This window comes from Narcine bancroftii, chromosome 9, assembly GCF_036971445.1.
Source record: "Narcine bancroftii isolate sNarBan1 chromosome 9, sNarBan1.hap1, whole genome shotgun sequence".
Lineage (NCBI taxonomy): Eukaryota > Metazoa > Chordata > Chondrichthyes > Torpediniformes > Narcinidae > Narcine > Narcine bancroftii.
In genome coordinates this window covers 122,651,309-122,672,652 of record NC_091477.1, presented here as the reverse complement: position 1 = coordinate 122,672,652, position 21,344 = coordinate 122,651,309, and the positions used below count along the sequence as shown (strand labels likewise).

The 21,344-nt window shown below is 41.3% G+C and overlaps 1 protein-coding gene across 5 annotated transcripts in view; it reads left to right on the top strand.

The window, feature by feature from the left end:
* The first annotated feature begins 1,235 nt into the window (after positions 1-1,235).
* Positions 1,236-21,344, top strand: part of LOC138742761 (scavenger receptor cysteine-rich domain-containing protein DMBT1-like) — a 35,344-nt gene continuing 15,235 nt past the window's right edge. For 2 of the 5 annotated variants that reach the window (XM_069897615.1, XM_069897614.1), the window contains exons 1-5: positions 1,237-1,443; positions 8,872-8,940; positions 11,222-11,539; positions 17,167-17,487; positions 19,161-19,475. In XM_069897615.1, the coding sequence (XP_069753716.1) occupies positions 1,311-1,443; positions 8,872-8,940; positions 11,222-11,539; positions 17,167-17,487; positions 19,161-19,475 (1,156 nt within the window). In that variant the 5' untranslated portion in view covers positions 1,237-1,310. Of the gene's footprint in view, positions 1,444-8,871; positions 8,941-11,221; positions 11,540-17,166; positions 17,488-19,160; positions 19,476-21,344 lie in introns of all 5 variants that reach the window. The other 3 variants (XM_069897613.1, XM_069897612.1, XM_069897616.1) reach the window with 2 other exon arrangements.

Here is a 21,344-nt window from a genome sequence, read left to right as displayed (position 1 = left end):
GCACAAATCTGTACAAAGGGGCATGATTAGTGGTCATTACAGAATCGTGGATGCAGGGTGGAGATTATTAGGAATTAATTATCTAAGGATATCACATAATGCGGAAGGATAGGGAGGATTCCTATCAAGGAGGCGATTCCGGGTAGCACTCATAATTATTAGATCAGGGCGACAGGTCATAGACAATATTAAGGAGCAGAATGTTGAATCTATCTGGGTAGAGAATAGAAGTAACAAAGGGGAAAATACTGGTAGGAGTTGTCTACAGAGCATCAAATGATAACTACAACCGCTGCAACAGTGGCACAGACAATAAACCAAGACTTATCTGAGGCATGTAAGACTGGATCATCACTTGTCATTGGGAACTTGGGTGAACTTAGATTGGGTGAATCCGGTTGGTTAAAGCAGTCTTGATGACGAACTCATAGAATGCATCCTTTGCTAAACAGCATGTTACTGAACCTACAAGGGAACGTGCTATTTCAGATCTGGTGCTGTTCAATATGACAGAGTGATGATTCCACAGTTGGGGATTGTCATGAAAAGGGTGATCACAGAACACGTGAAACTCTCACATAGATGAATCTAAAACCAGTGTTTGATACTTAAGGGATACTACAATGTGATGAGGGAGAAATTGGTGAGCGTAGACTGGGAACACGGGCTAGAATGTGGGACAGTTGAGGAATAGTGGAGACATTCAAAGAGATTTTCTACAAGTATATGCCAGTTTAAAGTGAGGGCAGTCAGGGGAGGGAGAGCCAGCCTTCGATAAGAAGAAAATAAAGGAAGACCTCAAACTCAAGCTCATGCCTGCAAAGTCGCCAAGAGTGGTTTGAAACTGGAACTTCGGGAAAACTTTAAAAAGCAATAAAGAATCACTCAGCCTGCAATAAAGTAAGAGAAGATAAGTACCAAAGTAAACGATCGCAAAATATAAAAGGAGAAAGAAGGGATTTTATAATAATGGTGGCAAAAGTGAATGCAGGTCCCTTGGAAGATGAGAAGGTTGAAATAATATGGGTAATGCGTAAATTTCTGAGGCTTTTAACTATTATATTGTGTGTTGGTCTTCACGATCACTTTTGTACCCAGCTCAGAGATGGATGTGAAGTTTCCTGCTCGGCGCATTCCTATTTTCCTTCCTCTGGAGGAACACGCCTTCTCCAAACCCATCCCAACCCTCACCGTTTCCTGTTGCAGACGTTATGCCTAAAATGGCAACGATGGCTGCTATTGGTACATCTGCCGTATAACCTGCTGAACTGATTGTCAGCCAGATTTAAGAACATTCTTCTGGTGACTAGATGGAATTGCCCATCACCGAACAAAGCTGCACGTTCTCCTCAGATCTGCCGATTAAGCTGTTCTTCATGTGTATCCAACACAGTCAAACGCAGTGGCGGTGGATCTTCGCGCAGGTTTTACTAATTCCAAGGTGTAAGTAACTCTATTCTTCACTTGAAGTGGATACAATTTTCCAATTTCTGTCGTCGGACCGGGAATTAAAGCAATTATAAAACAAACGTGCATGACCTTTGGGCATTTATGAGATATTGTTATTTTATTTTTCACATTTGATGACTGTGTGGAAGTTCTCATATGCGAATAGGTCAGACCGTGAAGGTTAGGAACGCACAGCCTGTTCACCAATCATGTGAAAGGAGTTGTTGACTGATTCTAATTTCAAGTACTGATCAGGCGGATTATTTTATATACCCGTGAAAAGTTCAAATTTATTATTATCACACGTGTAAAGTACAACTGGACGAAGCGGCGTTCCTCAGTGTTATAGCAGTCAACACATATAAAGACCACACATATTTACAAGCGACTTACATTCAATGCACATATAAAACGAAATTAATATTGTTGAACTTGGATTTTAATTAGCCGTTCATCAGTGACCTGGGAACAAGCTGTTCCTCAGCCTGGTGGTGCTGGCTCTTTCCCGACGGGACTAACTGTGTGCGGAGTAGAAGGGGTCTTCAATAATTTTGCGAGCCCTCTTCTAATTCTCCCGATCTGTTCATGCGGCTTGGCTGGAGTACAAAGGTATCATCAATTTATTGCTTTTGCTTGAGAATTTTACTCGATGCTTAATCTGTCACAAAGCCATTGATTCTCAGCTGCCCATATTTCAATAGCCACACTACCGCATGCCCAACCCGCTTGCTACCCCACCTTTTGCTTGAGAATTTTACTCGATGCTTAATCGGTCACAAAGCCATCGATTCTCAGCTGCCCATATTTCAATAGCCACACTACCGCATGCCCAACCCGCTTGCTATCCCACCTCAGAAATCCTTTCAAATGCAGTTGGTCAAGGAATATTTTGATGGCGTTTGTTGAAAACAATCACGCTTCTTTTTTTTATTTCACTCTGCCGAAAATTTACCGGCTTTTCATATATTTCGGGTTGAATTAGGAATCGGGCCAACACGCTCAACTGTTGGAATCAGAAATAAAAACAAGTTGAAAATTAGTTCACAGTTGGTTTAATATTGAAGGATCCGTGGACCCGAATCGATTTCCACATAAACATCGATAATATTTAAAGGCATAAGGAAGGACCGAGCCGAAGTCCGGCTGCTTGAGAAATTATGGCAAAAATTATTCCAGAATGTTATAGGAATTCGAGCAATATATTAAATAAACTCAGGTGGGGTTGATCTCTCCAAAAGTAAAATAAACTATGGTGAACAGTTAAATATAGGAGCGGTCCATGTGTGGTCAAAGGATTAGGTAATATTCGGCAACATGTCACTACGCTCTTAGGGACCCTTTCACAAGGGAAGCGGTTTGGTAAGTCCACCAAGCCTGAGCCAGTCGAAATCGAGTTATTTGTGAATTCATATGTTTGCTTTACATTCGCAGAACATCAGGTCATTTAGAATACCAATCATTTAACAGCCTAAGACATCTATGACAAATATGATGTCTAAATCAAACTAAAGCTCCGCTCTTCGTCCTTGAGAGATATTCCGTCCGTCCCTTTCATATTCAGTTGTCAATCTGGAACCCTCTTAAATACAACTTTTGCATCTGCCTCCACCATAACCCCTCGCTGATAAAAAAAAAATACCGAAATGCTGGAGGAACTCAGCTGGTCTATTCCGAATATATAGGAGACTGTAGCGGCGCTATGGCCACAAGACAAAGATATATGGCCGACGTTTCGGGCATGAGGGGAAAATCTTAGAATTCAAACAATGGGGGAGGAATCAAGACCAACAAAAGGTGTTAATTGGACTCGGTAGAATTTTCATCTGTGTGAAAGGAGACAGTGAAAGGAGACGACGGGGGAAGCAGGGGGTGGGGAGTGTTTTAACGAACGTCAGAGAAGTCGATAGTAATGGAGGGTGCCCAGTCGGAAGATGAGGTGTTGTTTCTTCAATTTATGGGTGGTCTCAGTCTGGCAGTACACAAGACAATGAACAGACATGTCAGCAAGGAAATGGGATGAGAAATTGAAATGTGCGGCCATTGGGAGATCCAGGCTATTGCAGAGGACAGAGCCGAGGTGTCCAACAAAGCGATCGCCCAGTCTGTGTCCAGTCTCTCCGGTGTAGATGAGACCACAGTGAAATATTGCTTAATTTGGAAGGACTGTTTGGGATGATGCTGAGGGAGCAAGTGTGGGCACAAGTGGAGTATCTCCTGTGGTCACAGGTGTAGGTCTCAAGGGAACAATTGGTGGGGAAGGAGGAGTGGACAAGGGAATCATGGAGGAAGTAGTCCCTGCGGAATGCAGGGAGGGGGATGGGAGGGGAATATGTGTCTAGTGGTGGGATCACGTATTAAGCGGCGGAAGTAGCAGAGGAGGATGTGTTTGATGCGGAGGCTGGAGGGGTGGTAGGTGAGGACAAGAGGAACCCTGTCCATGTTGTATGTGTGGCCGGAGGGGGCCAGAGAAGATGAGTGGAAAATGGAGAGTGTCGAGTTGATGATGGTAGAGGGGAAGACACGTTGTTTGAAGAAGGAGGAAGTCTCCTAATGATCATGGAAGTCCTCATCGTGGGTGCAGATGCGATGGAGACGGGGTAGGGGGGAATTTGAGAGATTGTACATCAACTGCACTGCACATCAACGACTCAATAGCAGAGAGAGTGGAGAGCACCAAGGTCCTTGGAGTTCACTTAACTAGTGTCCTATCGTGGACACTGAACATCTTCCTGAACATGTTCAGGGAGGCGCACCAGTGACTGCACTTCCTAAGAAGACTGAAGCGGGCAAGGCTACCGGCCACCATCATGTCAACCTTCTACAGGAGCTCTATTGAGAGTATCCTGGCTGGCTGCATCACAGTGTGGTATGGTTGCTGCAGAGAAATGGATCGGAGGTCAATCCACTGGACCATAAGAGTGGCAGAAGATATCTCTCCCTCCCCGTCGTCGATGTGACCGGCCTGTATCATTGTCTGAAGAGGGCGCACAAAATCACTGAGGACCCCTTCCACCCCACATTAAGTATCTTTCAGCTGCTCCCATCAGGGAGCCGGCTCCAGCTGGCTGAGGAACAGTTTATTTCTATGGGCAGTGAGAATGATTAAAGACCAAAGGAACTGCTTTCACTATCATCCGAGACTCTTATTTATACAAAACAATATTTATTTATTTATGTATATAGACAAATATTTGTCCTGCAGATGTATTGTTTCTCTGTATGTATGTTATGTCTGGTTGTGTATCTGCGTGTTTTGCGCCAAGGATCGGCAAACACTATTTCGTCCGGTTGTCTTTGCACAATCAGATGACAATAAACTTGACTTGAAATGCCTCCCATAATTTTATGCTCCTCTACTAGTTCATCACTCATGTCTTCTTTATGCTTAAGAACAGAAAAGTTTGTCCAATCTCGCCCCAAAGCTCGTACCCTCAAAACCAGGCAACATTTTGGTAAATCGTTACTCTACCCTTTCCAAATCTCGACCCACTTCGTGTAACAGGACAACTAGAATTGCACGCAATATTACAAATGTGGTCTAGTCGAGGTTTTATACAGGTGAAAAATTACTTCCTTACTTTTATACTCAATGTGCTGCCTAATGAAAGGAATCCCACCAGATGCATCCTTTATTACCCTATCTACTTCTGTGATCACTTTCGATGAGCTCTGGACCTGGACTCCCAGCCCCCTTTACGTTTAAGAGTCCAACCATTACCTGTATACATTTCCCTTACACTTGGCCTCCAAAGTACAACACCGCGCACTTGCCCGGATGAAACTCCATGTATTATCTCTCTGCCCATATCGGCGACGGATCTACATCCCGTTAGATGCTTTGATTGTTCTTTGCACTACCCACATCTTCACCCATCTTTGTATCATCTGCTAACTTAATCAACCGCCTCATTTTTCTACTAAGCCATTGATATAAATCAAAAGCGACAAGGTCTTCCTGCGGAAGTTGATTCCACTGGTTGGTGAGACAAGAACTAGGGGCATAATCTCAAGAATCGGGTGAGTTGCTTTAGGATGGAGATGATGCGGAACCTCTTTCCCTGGGGAATAGTGAATCTCAAATTCTCGGTCCAAGGATGTAGTAGAGTCTGACTCATTAGATCTATTCAATTGGGTAGATGTTTGCAAGGAAATTAAGGTATATGTTGATGACAAGTAAATGGAGCTAAGTCCATGGCCAGATCAGCCGTGATCTTATGGAGTGGCAGAGCAGAGTCGAGGAGTAAGATGGCCCACGCTTGATCAATTTTCTTATGTTCTTCGAATATGACGATGAATTCCAAACGCTCATAAGTACCATTTATATCATTTAAATATCATTTCCAATAGATTCCCCATCACTGACGTGAGGTTTTTTGGTCTATCATTTCTTGGATTACCCGTGGTTCCTTTTATCTTTCCAATCAGTTCCCGAGCTTTCTCGTCATCCAAAGTTCCCTTACTTTGCCATCTCTGACCTTCACTCGCACTGGAACATGCTTGTCCTTATAAATAATTCCCCCATGGCAGTTGCGCTTGCCTGATAGCAGATGCGCTGCGGTTATACCTTCTCCCAGCCCCTGCCGAATCCTGTCATAATGTAGCCTCCGCCAATTTATTACTTTCTACCAGGTCCAAGCTTATCGTTATCCACAGCGGTCTGAGAAAGAGTGATCACTATTCACTAAATGCTTTCCCCCTAAAACTCCGTTCATGCGGTCCTGCTCATTTGGCAATAACAAGGCGTGATGAGGGCCCGTTCCTGGTTGGAATATTTACGCGCTCCTTCAGAAATTCTCCCGGATGCATAACAAATTCTACCCCATTTAAGCCCGTGGCACCGAGAACATTCCAGTCAGTATTGGGGAAATTAAAGGCTTCCACCATGAAAACCCTGTTTCTAATCGATCTACATATCTTCTCCTCTCCCTCCCAGTGGCCATTGGAAGACCTGTGGTATCGCCCTGTCCGTGATTGCACTTTCCTGATTCCCGTTACCTGGTCCCACTCTCTCCGTCTATGAGGCCATCATTGGGTCCTCTCTTGTTGCAGCGGTGGTACGCTCCCTGATTAACAATACTCTTTCTTTTCGCATAAATCCTCTCGTAGTGTCAACGTCATAAGAATTTCTCCATTTGCCATGGTTTCAAATAATGAGCGATGCCCCCCCCCCACCCCACCCCTCCCCGAGTGTGAAAAATACAGGCCTTTTTGGCCTTCATCAAGCCACATAAAACACTGCCGCTCTTCCACAAGGTTTTGAATATTCTTGATTTCTTTTTATGAATATTTTATTTATTGTCTTCCACTCAAACTCCAGCAATTGTCAATATCATTATCAACAATATTAACATTATTTACGTTCTTCTTTTTCTCCCCTTCCCTCTTCCTTCCCTCCACAGCCCCCCCCCCCCACCCGCCCACTTCTCTCCCAATATCGTGTTTGCCTGGAGAAAATTACCTACATCCTAAGGAAACAATACAATACCTTTCTGAAGGTTTTACATCCATACTTAAACTACATAGGGGCATAACTGTAGTGTAAACCTTTATCAAATCTCCCCTGTTTAATCTTTCCCTGTAACGCAATTCCTGAAGACCGGACAACATCCTAATAAATTTCTGATAGCAGTTGAATTTCTTTCAATCTTATTGATATCCATCCTGTAGTTTGTCGCCCAGAACTCCACACAATATTTCAAATTTGGCCTCATCGATGTCGTACACAACTTCAACATAATATCCCAACTCCTATACTCAATTCTTTGATTTATAAATACTAAGGTACCAAAAGCTTTCTTTACAACCCTGTCTACATATGACACCTCCTTCAGGGAATAATGTGTCTGTATTCCCAGATCTCTCTGCTCCTCAGCACCCATCAATGCCCTATCATTTACTGTTTATCTCCTACCTTGGTTTTCCATTCCAAAATACATCACCCCTATAATTACTCAGTTTACTTTTATAGCAACGGGACAACATGAGCTACCTTCCAATCCTCTGGCACTTCACCTGTGGCTAAGGAAATTATGTATATATCAGTCAGGGCCCCTGAAGGTTCTACATTAGTCTTCCTCAATGTCTGAGGGAATATCATATCCAGCTCAGGTGATTTATCTATCTTTATTCGCAGTAAGGCAGCAAACACATTTCCTTCCTTAATCTCCATATTTTCCACGACTTTTCTGTTTGTTTCCCTTCCTTATGCACTATGCCTTTTTCCGGAGTAAATACTGATGCAAAAAAAAACTATTTAAGATCTCCCCCATTACTAGAAGATGCTCACTTAATTGACCACTCTGATCCTCTCGGGGACTAATTTTGTCTCTTACTAACTTTTAACTTTTAATATAGAATCCTTTCAGGTTAGCCTTAATATTATTTGCCAAAACAACCTAATGTCTTCTTTTTGTCTCGCTGATTTCTTTCTTGAGTATTTTTTTGTTGCATTTTCTGTACTCTTCAAATAACTCATTAGTTCCTTGTTGCCGAGACTTGCTATACATCTCCCTCTTTTTCATAACTAGATCTCCAATATCCCTTAAAAACCTGGGTTCCCTAAGCCTAGTCATGCAAATTTTGCACTCTCAAGATTTTGCCCTTGAATTCCTTCCACTTCCAATACACTTACCCTTGACATAAAACATATCTCAATGCACTCTTCCTAGATCCTTTCTCATTTCTACAAAATGTTCTTTCCTCCAATTTAGAATCCCAACATGAGGTCCAGACTTATTCTTTTCCATAAATAACTTGAAGCTGATGACATTATTGTCACTAGACCCAAAATGTTCACCTACACATCCATCTGTCACCTGATCTGTCTTGTTCCCTAATATGAGATCCATGTTTTTGCATCCTCTCTCGTTGGAACTTCTATGAATTGATTTAGAAAATCTTCCTGAACATATTTCACGAACTCCAAGCCATTCAACCCTTTTACAGTATGAGAATCCCAGTTAATATTTGGGAAGTTCAGGAATCATTCTTGTAAATCTTACGATATTGATGTAGGACTCTCCCGCTGAGCAGCCTACCAAGTTTGCCCCAACAGCTTAATGTTTGGTCCAGATACCAGCATTTGGAGTCTATGGGTCGTTTGGTCTCTTTCCATGATCTTTGAATAAATGACAATTGGTCTTGTTCTGAGGTATGATCACACTCAACACACGAGCAATATGTGGGCTCCTGATTCGTAAGCTGGTGTTACTGGCAAGGGGATCAAAATAAAATTTCTGACCTTTCGAATGCACATGGTTTAAGTTGATATCGTTACAATTTCAATTCTCTGGAGAAGTTTTATACACTTGTGAAGAGGTGCCCGGAATTGTTAAAATAGTCATTGTAACTGGCTTTTATTTCAATCATTTGGTAAAAATTAGCAGGATTTCAAAATTTCAACAACTGCCATTATTATTTCAGTTTCAGGAATACGGTCTGCAGTGAACCCTCCCAGCGAAAATAATACAGTTCAAACAACAAATAACAGAGGTAATCAAACGTTCATGACATATAATCATCAATATATTTGATACATTATGTGGCATGTCCCTATTCAGATGAAAGATGTGTTGGGTGACTTTAGTGCAATGCCGCGTGGATATTACCCGTCTTAGGAAGACGGCTTGCGTGTTGAAACGAAAATAAGCCAGCTCCCTAAGTCAAATACACCTTTTCACCGCTGAGACTACTTACCTCGGTGGATCGGAGACGAGTAAATCTGGACCGCACAATCCACCTTGCCATTCTTTCACATAGCACCTGAAAGGCAGATGAAACCCGGCTTTCAAGCTCTGTGTAAAAGGGGTTATTAAGGTGGCAAATCCTTCGATCTGACACCATATGCCCCGATACTGAGGGAAGTAAGGGAAGGCATTGGCAGAGATTTTTTTTACTCTTTTGCCAGGGGCGAAACAGCACGAGACTGGAGTACAGGGGATATTGTTTCTTTGTTACAATAGGGAGTAATAAGCTGGTGATCATTTAGGGAAGTATAGAAGAATTGTTCAGTGATAGACAGTGGCTTTGTATGAAGAAGATCCAGTCTCACCATTTTGATTGAGATGTTTGAAATCATACCAATGACGATTGATGGGGTGTTGGGTAATGGCTGTTGACTATATGGATTTTAGAAAACCATTAAAGAAAAGGTTTCTCATGGTAGTCAGCAAAGAAGATTATTTCACATGGGATCTCCGGTGAGTTGGTCATAGAAGTTAGAGGAGTGGCAGATGAGTGATTTTCTGGGTGGAAGTCCAGTGATGTTTGGCAAGGACCCGTCTGGGGCTTCTTTCTTTTGCAAAGTATATATCAACTATTTGGATAAAATGTGAGTGCTCTGATTAGTAATTTTGCAGATCATTTGAAAATTGCTGGAGTTGACAATCGAGGTGAAAGTTGTCCAAGGATAGGGGAGGGTGCCGCACAGTTGAAAGATTGGATAGATATATGGGAGACAGTTATGACATTTTGCACTTCGGGAGCAGAAGGCAAGAGAAAGGTTTAGAGTCATTAGCACGGAGTTTGGAGCGTTGATGTGCAAAGGAAGCTTTGGATACAAAACCAGAGTTTCCTGAAAGTGACAAGAAAATGAATAGACAGGCAAAGAATGCACAGTTGCATTTATCCGTCTATGAAGTGAATATAAAGACACTGGACAACATTTTCTTTTCAAAAGGGTTGATTCCTGAGAAGAAATTGGTGATTATCATAGACAACTTCAAGCTGAAGATCATTTCAGATTTGCTGAATCACGTAGGCATTTGGAGAAACGTTAAATGAACTTTTATTGAATTTAGCATGTTTAATCGCATTATGATTTTGACTCATTGTGTTAGTTGAACTGACCCATGGTCGCAATGTCCTGGTGAAACCTTTCACCAGGTTCCTCATCAGGGATCAGCAGGAAAGAAGGTCCAAGGGCGAAGGCAGAAAATGAATTTTCAACGTCATGTTGCCCTTCATGGTTACATATGCTTGAAGTAGACAAAATAGGACAGGAAATGACACCAATAGGTTATATTTTTTTACAAACGGTATATGATGGGAAATATTAAGGTGATTTTCGTGATTTGCAGCCCAAAATCGATAAAATGCACCCAGAAGCGTTTAGGAACCGACCTCTTCTTAGTCCACTGAAATTGGAACTGTCTGAAACTTTGGTTGGACTTCATTTGAGGTTTTGCGAGCTACAATTATTTATACTTTGTCCCATAACTTCAAAGTCTTGTGGCAAAACTTTAGATGCAGATCTTTTCACGTCTTATCATTCGTGCTTCCCCACTGGCGACACCATTTCATGGCCGAGGAAAGGTACATGCACATTTCACACTGGCTAACTTCATTTTATGGAATTGCATCGACTTTAATGAAGAGAAGGTAACCGAAAACCCAAAATAGCAACGAAAGCACGTGTTAATTCAGAACCTACATCAAACAATCAAATTCTCACATATCGTTTTATTCTATTTCAAGATTATATTTAAAGAAGGCGACAGGGTTGGCAGAGGTTAGCGCAAAGCTGTTCCAGCGCCAACGATCGCGCTCTCTGTAAGGAGTTTGTACGTTCTCCCCACGTCGGCGTGGGTTTCCCCCGGAGGCTTCGGTTTCCTCCCATCGTTCAAACGCATGGAGGTGGGGAGGGGTGTAGGTCAATTGGGTGTAATTGGACGGAACGGACTCATGGGCATGTTTAAATTGAAAAATTAAAATGTATTAGATCCTATTCTTACAGTTCAGCTTCTATCGTCACCCCCTCTCTTGACTTTCTCAGGGCTGGAAGAACTCGTATTGGTGGGGCCGGAAGCACCATGTATCGGAGACTTGAAGATCAAATACAATGGCCAATGGAGCTTTCTCTGCACCAGTCAATGGAACTCAGCCATTGGAGCCGTCGTCTGCAGACAGATCTCCTGCGTGTCTTACGACATTATTGTAGCCAAACGCATGTCGCCTAAAGAAGCACCGATTTTATTGAACACTTTTCACTGCAAGGGATCTGAGAATTCATTATCGGAGTGTTCTTCCACTGCCATGAGTGCGAACCCAGAGCAGTGCCAAAGCGGGGAGATTGTCAACGTCTACTGCCAAGGTATTTGCGTTGTTGAATGTTCTCATTCCTTTTGTCTAATCCTTGGCGGCAGAGTTGTTGGAGCAGACTCACTGCCTTTTATATCCAGATTCTGAAAGCAGTTGTGGGTTTCTGGGAATAACCCTGTTTTTTTTATTTGGGAAGTCCATTGCTGTGACTTTTCACTCGCGTTGTGGTCAATACTTGTGCCTTGTTGCTTTCTTTAGGGCCTTGATAGAGTTCAGAGGCTTCATCTTAGGAAAACGCAACGGTTAAGGCGGTGCCTACCGGAGTTAGATCGATGCCAAACTGTCCAGCCGCAGCCCGTTCGCTGTCATTGCCTGCAGACTAGGTTCGACGTGAAGATAGACAATAGACAATAGACAATAGGAGCTGGAGTAGGCCATTTGGCCCGTCGGGCCAGCACCGCCATTTTAGATCATGGCTGATCATTACCATCAGTACCCCTTTCCAGCCTTATCGAATCTTTGGCAGCGATTCCCGACCGTCCCGTTCCCTGATCGATCCCATTTGGGAGCATCTCTGCTGTTAAAGGCCTTTGAATGGATTGAATTATCTCCGACTGTTCAGAAAGAGTTGGGGCTTTTTTGAATGAAAGTCGTCATTAGGTATCCAGGAAGCCAAGTAGAGGAGATGGATTCGACGTGAAACGGACCTTTTCTCTTCATGATCTTTTATATTCATTTTAACGATGCCGCACGGTCGAAGGTCCTGCCGGCCCATGAAACCCGCGCCGCCCAATTACAGTCAGTTAACCCACTAACCCCGTTCGTTTTGGGAGGAGGGGCGGAAACCGGAACACCTGGATAAACCTCTCGTGGGAGAAGGGACGAACTCTTTAAAGTCAGCGCTGGATTGGAGCCCAGGTGGCTGGTGGCGCAGTGGCGTCCCAAATCTCAGAACACTGTGACCAGGCAGTGGCGAATCCAAATAGCCAGTCCAGAAATGCTGTCATCTCCTTCTTTTCCACATTTCGGTGCAAGAAGTGAGACCAAAGGCGAAATGACTCTTTAAGGAAACAAAGTCGCTGATTTCTTGTGCATCAACCGGTAAGAAGTGGGCAGAACCCCCATGAATTTTATTTACCGGGTAAAGGCAATTAGGCATTTAGTGGTCAATAAATTTTTCCATTTAAGCTTAGGCTTCTCCCATTCCGGTTTATTCATATTGTCTTGTAATACTTGGTCTATAACAGAAATATAACTCTTTTTTGGTATAGAAGAAATCAAAGACTCGAATTCTGTCAATACAGGTATAATCATCTCTCTACCATACATATTTTTCACCAAAGCTTGAAGTTGATAATGAAGAAACAAAGAATTTTCAACAATATCAAAACGCTCTTTCAACTGATTAAAAGAAAGAAACTTTCTACAAAACAATCCTGTAACATCTTTATAGCCTTAGAGTCCCAACTCTTTAAATGATTATTAAACATTGAAAAAGGAATAAGCTGATTGTTATATAATGGAGTTAAAATTGATAATTTACTTTTTGATCCTAAAATCTTATCTTTTTTAAAGTCCATAGCTTTAACAGATGTTTTAATATTGGCATATTATATTCCCGCAACAAATTTACATTCCATTGAAATATAAATTGATGCACTTCAACTTCAGAAATACAAGCCATCTCAACTTTCACCCAACTCAGTGGTTGGTCCAAATCCATCAGACTACTAATAAATTTCAACTGGGCTGCTTCATAATAATTTTGAAAATGGGTAATTGAACCCCACCCAACGCATACTTGCAAGTAAGTTTATACAATGCTACCTGCGGTAATTTACCTTTCCATAAGAATTCTCTCATAGCTTTATTTAAATCCTGTAAAATCCCTTTGAAAGAGAACACAGTATTGATTGAAATAAATATTGAATTCGAGGAAAATATTCATCTTAATACAATTAACTCGGCCAACTAAAGTTAATAGGAGATCTTTCCAATCTGCTTTAATCTTTTTTAATAAAGGAATGTAATTTAACTTATATAAAGATTGATAATTAACATTGACAATTATTCCTTAATATTTAATTTTATCAGACCATTTCAATTTAGTAATATTTTTATATTCTGAATAATCTTCTTCTCCAACTGGTAAAATTTCACTCTTATTGCGATTAATTTTGTATCCAGATAATGTTCCATATTGTAATAAACATGCCCGCAAATGCGGCAATGATTGTTCTGGATTTGTCAAATATATCAAAACATCATCTGCAAAAAGATTAATTTTATATTCTTCATCCATAACAATGGACACCCTTGTCAGTTTGAACGTGTCAATTTAAACAGTAATGAAACTTGACCATTTGTCACCACTCTGGCAATCGGGTTCGTATATAAAGCTTTAACCCAACCAATAAAAAAGGGCCAAATTTAAACTTTTCCAACACCTTAAATAAAAAGTCCCATTCAACCCTGTCAAAAGCTTATTTGGCATCAAGTGCAACCACCATTGGATGGTTGAGCTGCTGTTGATTTGCATTGACCAAAGTAATTAATCGAAGAATATTATCTGAAGCATTTCTATTCTTAATAAAACCTGTTTTATCAATAGCAAGTCGATTTGCTAACACTTTCGCTATGATTTTATAATCTATATTCAGTAAAGAAATAAGTCTATACAAAGACACTTTCAACAAGTCTCTATCTTTTTTTGGAATCACAGTAATGAAAGCACTAGAACAAGATTCCAGCAACTCATATGCTCTTGTTGTGATACCTCCACAAACACAGGATAAATCTTCATAAATTTTTGAATAAAATTCCACAGAAAATCCATCCAAATGACTTGCCATTTGGCATCTCCAACATAGCTTCTTTAATCTCAAATTCTGTAAATAGAGCTTCCAATTCCATAACATCCTCCACTTCCAATGCTGGTAACATTAATTTAGATAAATAAGATTCAATAGAACCACTATCCTGTTTCCCCTCAGAAGTATACAATTTTTTGTAAAATGAATAAAACTGGTCATTGATTTCCTGAGGTTTATAAGTAACTGTTGAATTCTTTTTAACAGCATTAATAGTCCGTGAAACCTATTCTGTCTTTAACTGCCATGCTAGTACCTTATGTGCCCTCTCACCCAACTCATAATAACATTGCTTAGGTCAATTAATTAAATGCTCAAATTGATAAGTTTGCAATGTATTATAACATAATTTCAAATTAGCCAAAGCCACTTTTTAAAAAATCTTCTGTTACATCTTTCTGAAATTCCTTCTCCAATTTAGCAATTTGCTTCTCCAGTTCCACACTCTCTGCCATATACTGTTTCTTAACTTTAGTAATATAACTAATAATCTGCCCTCCTAAATAAGCTTTTAATACATCCCATAATATAAAGCAACTATCTACAGAATTAACATTTTCCGTCAAAAACAAAGTAACCTGTTCCTTAACATAAGTAACAAATTCTGTTTTTTTTCAACAACATTGTATTAAATCTCCATCTATATGCTAAACGTACCACTTCTGAACTTACGCAAGAGAAAAATAATAAAGAATGATCCGATATAACCCTACTTTTATATTCCGCCTGTAATACTCTTCCTTGTAAATGTGCGGATACTTTAAAAAAATCTATTCTAGAAAATGAATCATGTCGGGAAGAATAAAAAGAGAAATCCTTCATAGGATTGACCCTTCTCCAAATATCCACCAAACTTAAGTCCTTCATCAAGGCCCATTTTGTGTCACCATCTTTGATTTCTTTGTACTTTTTGGAGATCTATCCAGTAAAGGATCCAAAACACAATTAAAATCTCCCCCTACTATTATTAGCTTGATTTAACAACAAAAAAGCACCAGAAATAAAACGCTCAACATCCACATTAGGTGCGTAAACATTGAGCAAAGTTCAAGGTTGACCAAAAACTTTACAATTCACCCGTCCAATATTTCTTTCCATATTTTGTAATTCAAAAGGCAAATTCTTATGAATTAAAATTGCATGCATTGGATGTTAAACACATAATCCAAAATCTTCAGTCCACTTTCAAATTTCAACTCGTATTTTTTTTTAAATTTTAATGAGACCTGATTATTCTCTCGACTTTGTGATCGTTCCCCTATCTTTAGCATGAAGAAAGGCAGAAAGGTGGTCATTCATTTCGGGCATGAGTGGATTTCTGGTCAACAGAGCGCACGAGTTGCTCTCTCTCCACGGCCGCTCTCATCCTGATGAGGATTCCATCATATCTTATTCACAATTCACATGTCCACATCCTCGCAACCTTCTCTCTCCATTTTTTCCGTGAGTTGCGAACCATTCGACATCTAATCTCGACGCGAGATGGTTCGTCCCAGCTCTATTCTGCTTTGCGGCGAAATCTGCCCTCCACTCGGTAGTGCAATGTGGTGGTGCACGGAAATCAGAGCCTGGCATCCAACAGGCGATTGTCCATTTTCTGTGGAATATTTAGGCTTCGGGTAAAATCAGTCCCAAGCGCTGAGAAAATGAAGCAGAACAACAGATGGAGAACCTACTTGAACTTCTTTCCACTAACTATGATCTCATATCTCTCGATTCTTTTGGTTTTGCAGATTTTCAATGAAAAATATATCCGGAGCTCCGTTTCCGACAAAATGATCAAATTAAAGCAGGTCACATAGACACTTTCAGACTTGTCCTTATTTCTCGCTCTGGACATAGCAGAGTTGTTGCAGTTTTATGAACTTGAACTTTCGCCACAACATAATTCAGACACAGGAAACTGCTCATGCTGGAATCTTGAGCAAACTATGACTGGGCGGAGCAGACAGTATCCGTGGGTAGAAACGCTCAGTCAACGTTTGGGGCCGAGTCCCGTCTCCTTCTCTCTGACCACCTTGTAGCTCGGCTTTCGATATGTTTGAAATAATAATATTTGAATAGACCGAGGAGCTAAAACAATTATAGTTCCGAGTCCTTCACAGCCGCTGCATGAAAACAACTCCAGGCGTTGGCAGAGATTGAATTGTTACGGCAAACAAGGAATAACTTGCAAATCAGATGAAATATTAAATCAAAAGTATTTTGTTGCTTTGGATTATTCGATGAAACAAATTTAGCGCAAATATTCTCAACAACTGTTCGGCATCGCCTGGCTGTTCGGTAAGAGTCAACTGTGGATACAACGCATTGTACCTGCTTCAGAAAGAATCAGTAGAAAATATACCTTATATAAAACAAGTCTGTTCGATTCCGTGGAGGTTCTAATTCTAAAATTAAATTGCTTGGGATGAGAACTGCTGTGAGATCGGAAGTTGGGGCTGGATTTCCGAGGTGGGATTCTAAGTGGGAAGGAACATCACTGCTTTTAACATGTTTTAAAAACACCGAGGTTTCACCTCCCTCCGGTGAGCAATTTCACCACCAGCCGATTTGCGACTCGAAAATGTATTTTTACTCTTTGCCAATTTACCGCTGGACGAGCCATGTTTCCTGAAAGATGAGAGAATTTGAACTTTATCTCTTGTCTGTAGGGCCATTTATTTCCTCTTATTATTTTTACATTTGAGTTAAAGCAAAACTGACAAGAGAGCACCAATTGTTTCCTGCTTGAAGCTTGTCACCCCAGCTTAAATAACGAAGTGTTTGAAATGAATTAACTTGGAAACTTAATTTTATTATCTAATAGTTAAGAAGAACATGGTTCTGACCAACGGAGGCAGCCGCTGTGCTGGAAGAGTGGAAGCCAGCAATTTCTTGGTGAACTTGCGCACCATCTGCGGCCGCAACTGGGATATGAAAGAGGCTCAAGTTGTGTGCACCTACCTTGGCTGTGGCGACGCTGTATCTGCTTCAGGCAATTCACAGTTTGGAGTTGGGAAATGGCCTATTGTGCACGTCGAAATTCGATGCAATGGCACTGAGGATGATCCTTGGAAGTGCGAGAGAATGATTTTGGATCACCATAACTGTTCTCTGGAGAGCGAAGCAGCCGGCGTTGTTTGTTCTGGTAAGTTTATTTGTCACATTATACCCGGTACGGTGAGAAGGGTTCTTCTAACAGGTTCTCTCCACCATTCTTAGAGATAACATTTACAGAGTACAACGTTAGAATACAATTCAACTGTCTGCAAGCAGAACATTTGTGGGATTCGGTTCATGGGCACGAAACTGTGTTTAAATCTGTTGGTGTGAGATTTCCGACTCTTGATGGGCGAAGAGGGAATAGAGTGTGTGCGGGTTGTGATCGATCCTTCATTAGATTGACCGCCTTTTCTAGGTAGCTGGAGATGTAGATATTTTGTGATATTTTAGCTTCTGTTTACACTCCTACCCACAACAGAGAACCACGGGTCGGGGGCAGAAACTAATAGAATGTGCACGTCTTTAATTTGCCTTTTCCCGTCCCGGAAAGGAAAAAGATTTATTGTTGGTGCTTAGCTGACAGTGTAAACATGTGGGAAAGCGAGAATGTTCTGTGATGGATCCTGTCACTGGCTGGTTGGAAAGAAACCCAAGAGTAAAACTAGTAATATCTATGTGAAGAAAGGCGGGCAGAAGTCATGGCCAATTTTACTAGAAAGCAAAGTCTCCACAGCACAGCGGTGAACGGTTGGGTGATAAAAGTTCTAATCTCAATTATATTGTGCACGATTAGCCCATAATTTAAGCAATTAATTCAGCAATTGCATGCAGTGATCATTTTAAGGATCTGCACCTATTTTGCTTTCCGGAGGTGGAAGTGTGTGACCATCAGACTGGACCTAAACCCAAAGGAAAAATCTCTCTCCCAGTCAATTTCAACTAAATAGGGGAATTCAGGAATTGTCTTGAGGTCATCTTCAACCTGCTACCATCAGGTAGGAGCATCAAAATCACGAGAGCCAGGCTGGGAAAGAGCTTATTCCCACATTCTGTGGGATTTGTGGAGTTCACTTAAATTGGTGCGGACTAGAAGGGCCGATATGGCCTGTTTCCGTACAGTAATTGTTATTTGGTTATATGTATATGGTCATTTATTAGTAGGAATGAATACGGATAGTTTTGTAAAAACACCGAAATCCTGGAGGAATTCTGCCGGTTTTTCCAGCATCCAAAAAAGCAAAGATAAATTGCCGACGGTTCGGGCCCGAGCCTCTCTTCAACGAAAAAGAAGAAATAGAAGAATAAGGGATAATTCTTCTTATTCCTTGAAAAAGGGCCCAGGGCCGAACCGTCAGCGATATATCTCTGCAGTTTATGGACGCTGAGAGACCGGCTGAGATCCTCCAGGATCCTCACAGAGTCCTTTCATGTTTTACCCCCATAGTTTGCGCCCGCCAACCGTCTCGTTTATGGTTTTTTGATTAACATTGCCAATATGTTGTCACTTTTTAGCGGGTGCAGGGTCGCCATTTCAACACCTTCTCATAACAATAAAGCATTGTTTTATTGCAGCTTTTCACCGTTCGTTCTAGTTTGAATATCTCCAATTGTTGGCGACTCTTTGACTTACAGCAGGGCAAATATTAATGTACATTATGCATATTGAATTTTTAATTTATTGCTACATGGCAATAAAATGAACCTTGAACTTTGATTTACTTTGGTAAAGTGAAGTGTTAAAGAAACAACTTTATTATATGGAATATATTCCCGTATTTTAATTGTCTAAGGAAACTGTCTAATTTCAACAATTCACAGCTCACAGAGAAGCCAGGCTGGTTGGTGGACATGACAGATGTTCCGGCAGGCTGGAGATACAGCGTGGAGCGATCCAGGGCACAGTGTGCGGTTCGCATTTGGATTTATCGGATGCACGTGTGGTGTGTAGAATGTTAAAGTGTGGGAACGTAATATCAGTGCTACAAGGAGCCTATTTTGGAGAGGGTAGTGGCTTTGTGTGGCAGGAATCCTATGAGTGTCGAGGCGATGAGACCACCCTCTGGAATTGCACTACCAGACAAAACAACCAACAAAACTGCACCCATAGAAATGATGTCAGTGTCATTTGTTCTGGTAGGTGTTTTGACATTTCATTTATACATAAGATTATACATTTAGCCTGGGAAAAATTCAATTCTCTACCCTCTTGATAGGGAAGCAAGCGGCGATTGAAAGCGTTGAGTCTGAGCAACGTACTATGCTCGATAACAGTAACTGGAATCTCTCTAAAATGTATACAGAAATATGATTGAATCTTAGAAAAGCCATTATGCCACTGATATTTGGAAGTCAAGATGTGATAGAAAACGAAGAACAAACAGAAAAGAGTAGAAATTCTGCTGCTTGTACCTGATGTATACCCCTCTGTTCCCTGCATACACGTGTAGAAACCACATAAACGCTACTAATGCATCCTCTTCCTCCACTACTCCTGGCAGAAAGTTTGAGACATTGACCTTTTCCTGTGTAAATAAGTCAAGTCAAGTTTATTGTCATCTGATTGTACAAGTACAACCTGACAAAACAGCGTTCTCCAGTCTGCATGCAGGCACACAACCAGACATAACACCATGGTAGACAAAAAAAAAATACATATGCAGGACAATACACACAAATAAATAAATAAATAGATAAATGATGCTTTGTTTGTATGAGAGTCTCGGATGGTCAGTGTGAGCAGTTCCTTTGGTCGTTCACCATTCTCCCTGCCCGTGGGAAGAACCTGTTCCTCAGCCTGGCGGTGCTGGCTCTGATCCTCCTGTATCTCTTCCCTGATGGGAGTAGCTGAAAGATGCTGTGTAGAGGGTGGAAGGGGTCCTCGATGATTTTCCAAAGTCTTTTAAACCCTCATATCTCCTTTAACCCACACCCATGAAACATGTAGCCTCCAGTATGTGACATTTTGTTTTTAGTCTGATTCACTACTTTATCTTCCTTGGTCAGTTGTGGAGGTGGGCAGCTGAATGGTTGATGCAATTTCACCCACAGAAAGGTGCCATGTTGTGATTCTTGGAGGTCTGACACGGGAAGGACCTACACAATGAATGGAAGAGCTCTACGAGTGTTATAGAGTAGCTGTACATGGTACCTTGAAAGTGACCTCACAGGTATATAGGGTGGTCCAACGGCTTTTACCATATTGGCCTTCATCAGTCAGTATTGAATATAAAAGTTTGTTGGTCACGTTGCAATTGTACAAGATGTTTGTGGTGCCCCATTTTTGAAGTGTTGTGTTGAGTTTTGGTCAATTTGATGCAGGAAACATATCTTCAAGGAGTGTGTGTGGAGGAGATTTCTGAGGATGTTGCCAGCATGTGATTCTGAGCTATAAGGAGAGGCTGAGCAGGTCTTCAGAAAAATCATGAGAAATAAATTGTGTGAACATAGAGTATTCTTTGCCCAGAGTAAGGAAATCAGTTACCAGGGTAGAAAGGTGAGGGTAGAAGACTTAACAGGAACCTGAGGGGTTACATTTTATACACAGAGGCTCGTGGGTTCGTGGAACAGACTGCTGGAGGAGGTGGTTGAGGCTGGTACTTTTGCAATGTTTAGGTATGGCTACATGGATTTGATTAGTTTAGTAGGATATTGGCTAAATTCAGGCAGGCAGGACGAATGTGCATGGGACATTTTGGTCGGCGTGGGCACATTGAGTCCAACGGTCTGTTTTCACATTGAATGACTCTATGCCTTTCATAATTGTGTGAACATATCCGGCTCTCCTTTGACAGTTCCGAGAAAACAATGCAAGATAATCCAACCTTGCTTTGTAGCTCATATCTTCTAATCTAGCAACATCCTGGGAAAACTCTCTTGGGCCCTTTCCAAATTGTCCACCCTCTTCCCAGACTCGGGCAACCAAAATTGCACACAGTATTCCAAGTGTGGCCTAAACAAGGTTTTTATATAGTGGGAACATGTCTCCCTTACTTTGTACACAAT